Raw genomic sequence first — 1,912 nt, 5'->3', positions numbered from 1 at the left:
ACGCTTCATCCTTGATAAAGTTGGCATCGTATCAGAGCCTTCTGATTGGCGCATTCGGAAACAATAAAGCATGTGCCTGGGTGTTACCACCTCGACCTGCGACGAAACGTTTGCAATCGGACTGTGAATCGAAGTGAACAGAAAGTCGTGAAGTCTCACAATTCAAGTGGTATTCTTGGCATCTTAGTGATTTTTCGGGCGTCCTTTTTGAAGATACTGTAGCATGAGGGCATGTGTTCTTCTCCCTTCCCTTCCCACAGTTTCTAAACAGACCAGATGGACGAATAATCATCAAGTCACCTTCGTGTTCCAGCTGGGACGTTTCCCGTGAGAGCGTGATCGCGGTCAGGTGAGTTCCGTGAAAAAATGTATGCGTAAAGCCGTACCTGGTCTGTGCTAGAGTAACCCCAGGGGTTGAATAACAGATTGCAGCGGACACGTTGAGTCTTCTGCCTCTAGCCTCAAAATGGTGGCCGAAATCCGCCTAAGGATTCGGCAGGTACCCACTGCTGACTGTTTTTAACCAGAACGAGCAGCTGCACGGTGGTTCCACGCTATTCGGCACACATAAGCTTCTTTCCTATTTGGGAATACTTGCTTGCAAGCAGCCACTGGAAGTGACAAGTAAAAGGGCTGGATATACCTTCTGAAATTCACAAGAGGAGTTATTGATATCGTCGATTATGGCGTCGTTGTACTAGTAAAATAGTACACTAGTGGAAAAGTTCATGTTGATTGTTCATGAATTTAAGATGTCTCCGAGAAGTGTCAAAACAATTCAACATTTTTCCACGCTATTCCCATTTATAACTATCTTCTGTTCCCTTTCTCCCGTGGTGAAGAGATTTTCGATATCATCGCAAAGAACTCCAGATTGTAAAACACTTGTCAGACCCTGGGCAGGGCCTGTCGCGCCCTTGGAACTCGCGACCATTTTGTTTGGAGGTTCTGTGTGGAGAAGAAATTCCACCTGCATGACATCATCTGCAGTGATATCAACCTGATAAACAGGTCTGGTCAACTGGGGAAAGAAGCGGAAAGATACAACACATTCTGGACACCTGAAGTGCATTTCGTCTTGGCGTTTTGGCTTCAAATTACATCAAGTTGCGACCGGCAAATGCGTTTTCATACCCGACCGCACAGAATCCGCTATATTTCCTCACCTGTGGCCTTTTACTTTCTGCGCCTATACAATTTATTCTTTGTCTTTCTTAACTGTGTAAGCTCCATCTATTGCTTGGTTTTTTTTGCTTTGCAAGATCTAACTAAAAGAATCTAAATCGAAGCCTTATTTCCTCACTAGTTGGAACCATTCCATATCCTGTAATTACGCGTGGCGCACACTAATCAAATAGTGGGTCTGAAGAGGCTTGCTTCCATAGACCACCCAATCACACATAGTGCGCATTAACATGCATGGTGGATCACACCAACGCTGTAGTAATCATGGTCTGCGCACCATCACTTTACTCCCATGGACCAAAGGGTTGCTGGTGTTCAAATTATTTGTCTGTTGCAGTGGTTACCAGCCGTTTTCCTGGTTCGAATTCACAGAGGTGTTTCATTGACTTGAATTTCCTTCCCTATTAGATAAATATCTGGTAGCTTTGTAGCTTGTTATCTGGCTGATCTCGTGTCGGTCGGGTGCGCTTTATTACGTTGCACCATGGTGTGTTCGTAAACACCCTACTCCTCTGATATCACGGGTGATTTGCCCATCGCCCGCGTTTCTGAACGTGGCCCTTACTTGATGAGAATCCATAAGACAGCATTGCTGTTTTCTGTCTGTCGCTGTTGATTTGGACTTCCCTCGGTTGTCATGTATCTGGCAACGCCACGAAATGCAAGCTGAGCACAAATGTCCTTTCGTCTGATTTTTAAAAATAAATGCATCGGGTAGCCTGGAAAG

The 1,912-nt window shown here is 45.1% G+C and overlaps 1 protein-coding gene across 1 annotated transcript in view; it reads right to left on the bottom strand.

Moving 5' to 3' along the window:
* T265_12111 (hypothetical protein) overlaps nt 1–1,072 on the bottom strand; it is a gene marked incomplete at both ends in the record, with an annotated part of 19,220 nt that extends 18,148 nt beyond the window's left edge. The window contains one exon of the mRNA XM_009179097.1: nt 886–1,072. Within this exon, the coding sequence (XP_009177361.1) occupies nt 886–1,072 (187 nt within the window). The remainder of the gene's footprint in view (nt 1–885) is intronic.
* Nucleotides 1,073–1,912: the final 840 nt, after the last annotated feature.

Source organism: Opisthorchis viverrini (assembly GCF_000715545.1).
Source record: "Opisthorchis viverrini unplaced genomic scaffold opera_v5_866, whole genome shotgun sequence".
Taxonomy (NCBI): domain Eukaryota; kingdom Metazoa; phylum Platyhelminthes; class Trematoda; order Opisthorchiida; family Opisthorchiidae; genus Opisthorchis; species Opisthorchis viverrini.
Note: the sequence above shows the minus strand (reverse complement) of the source record. Positions and strands in the feature narration are given on the sequence as shown.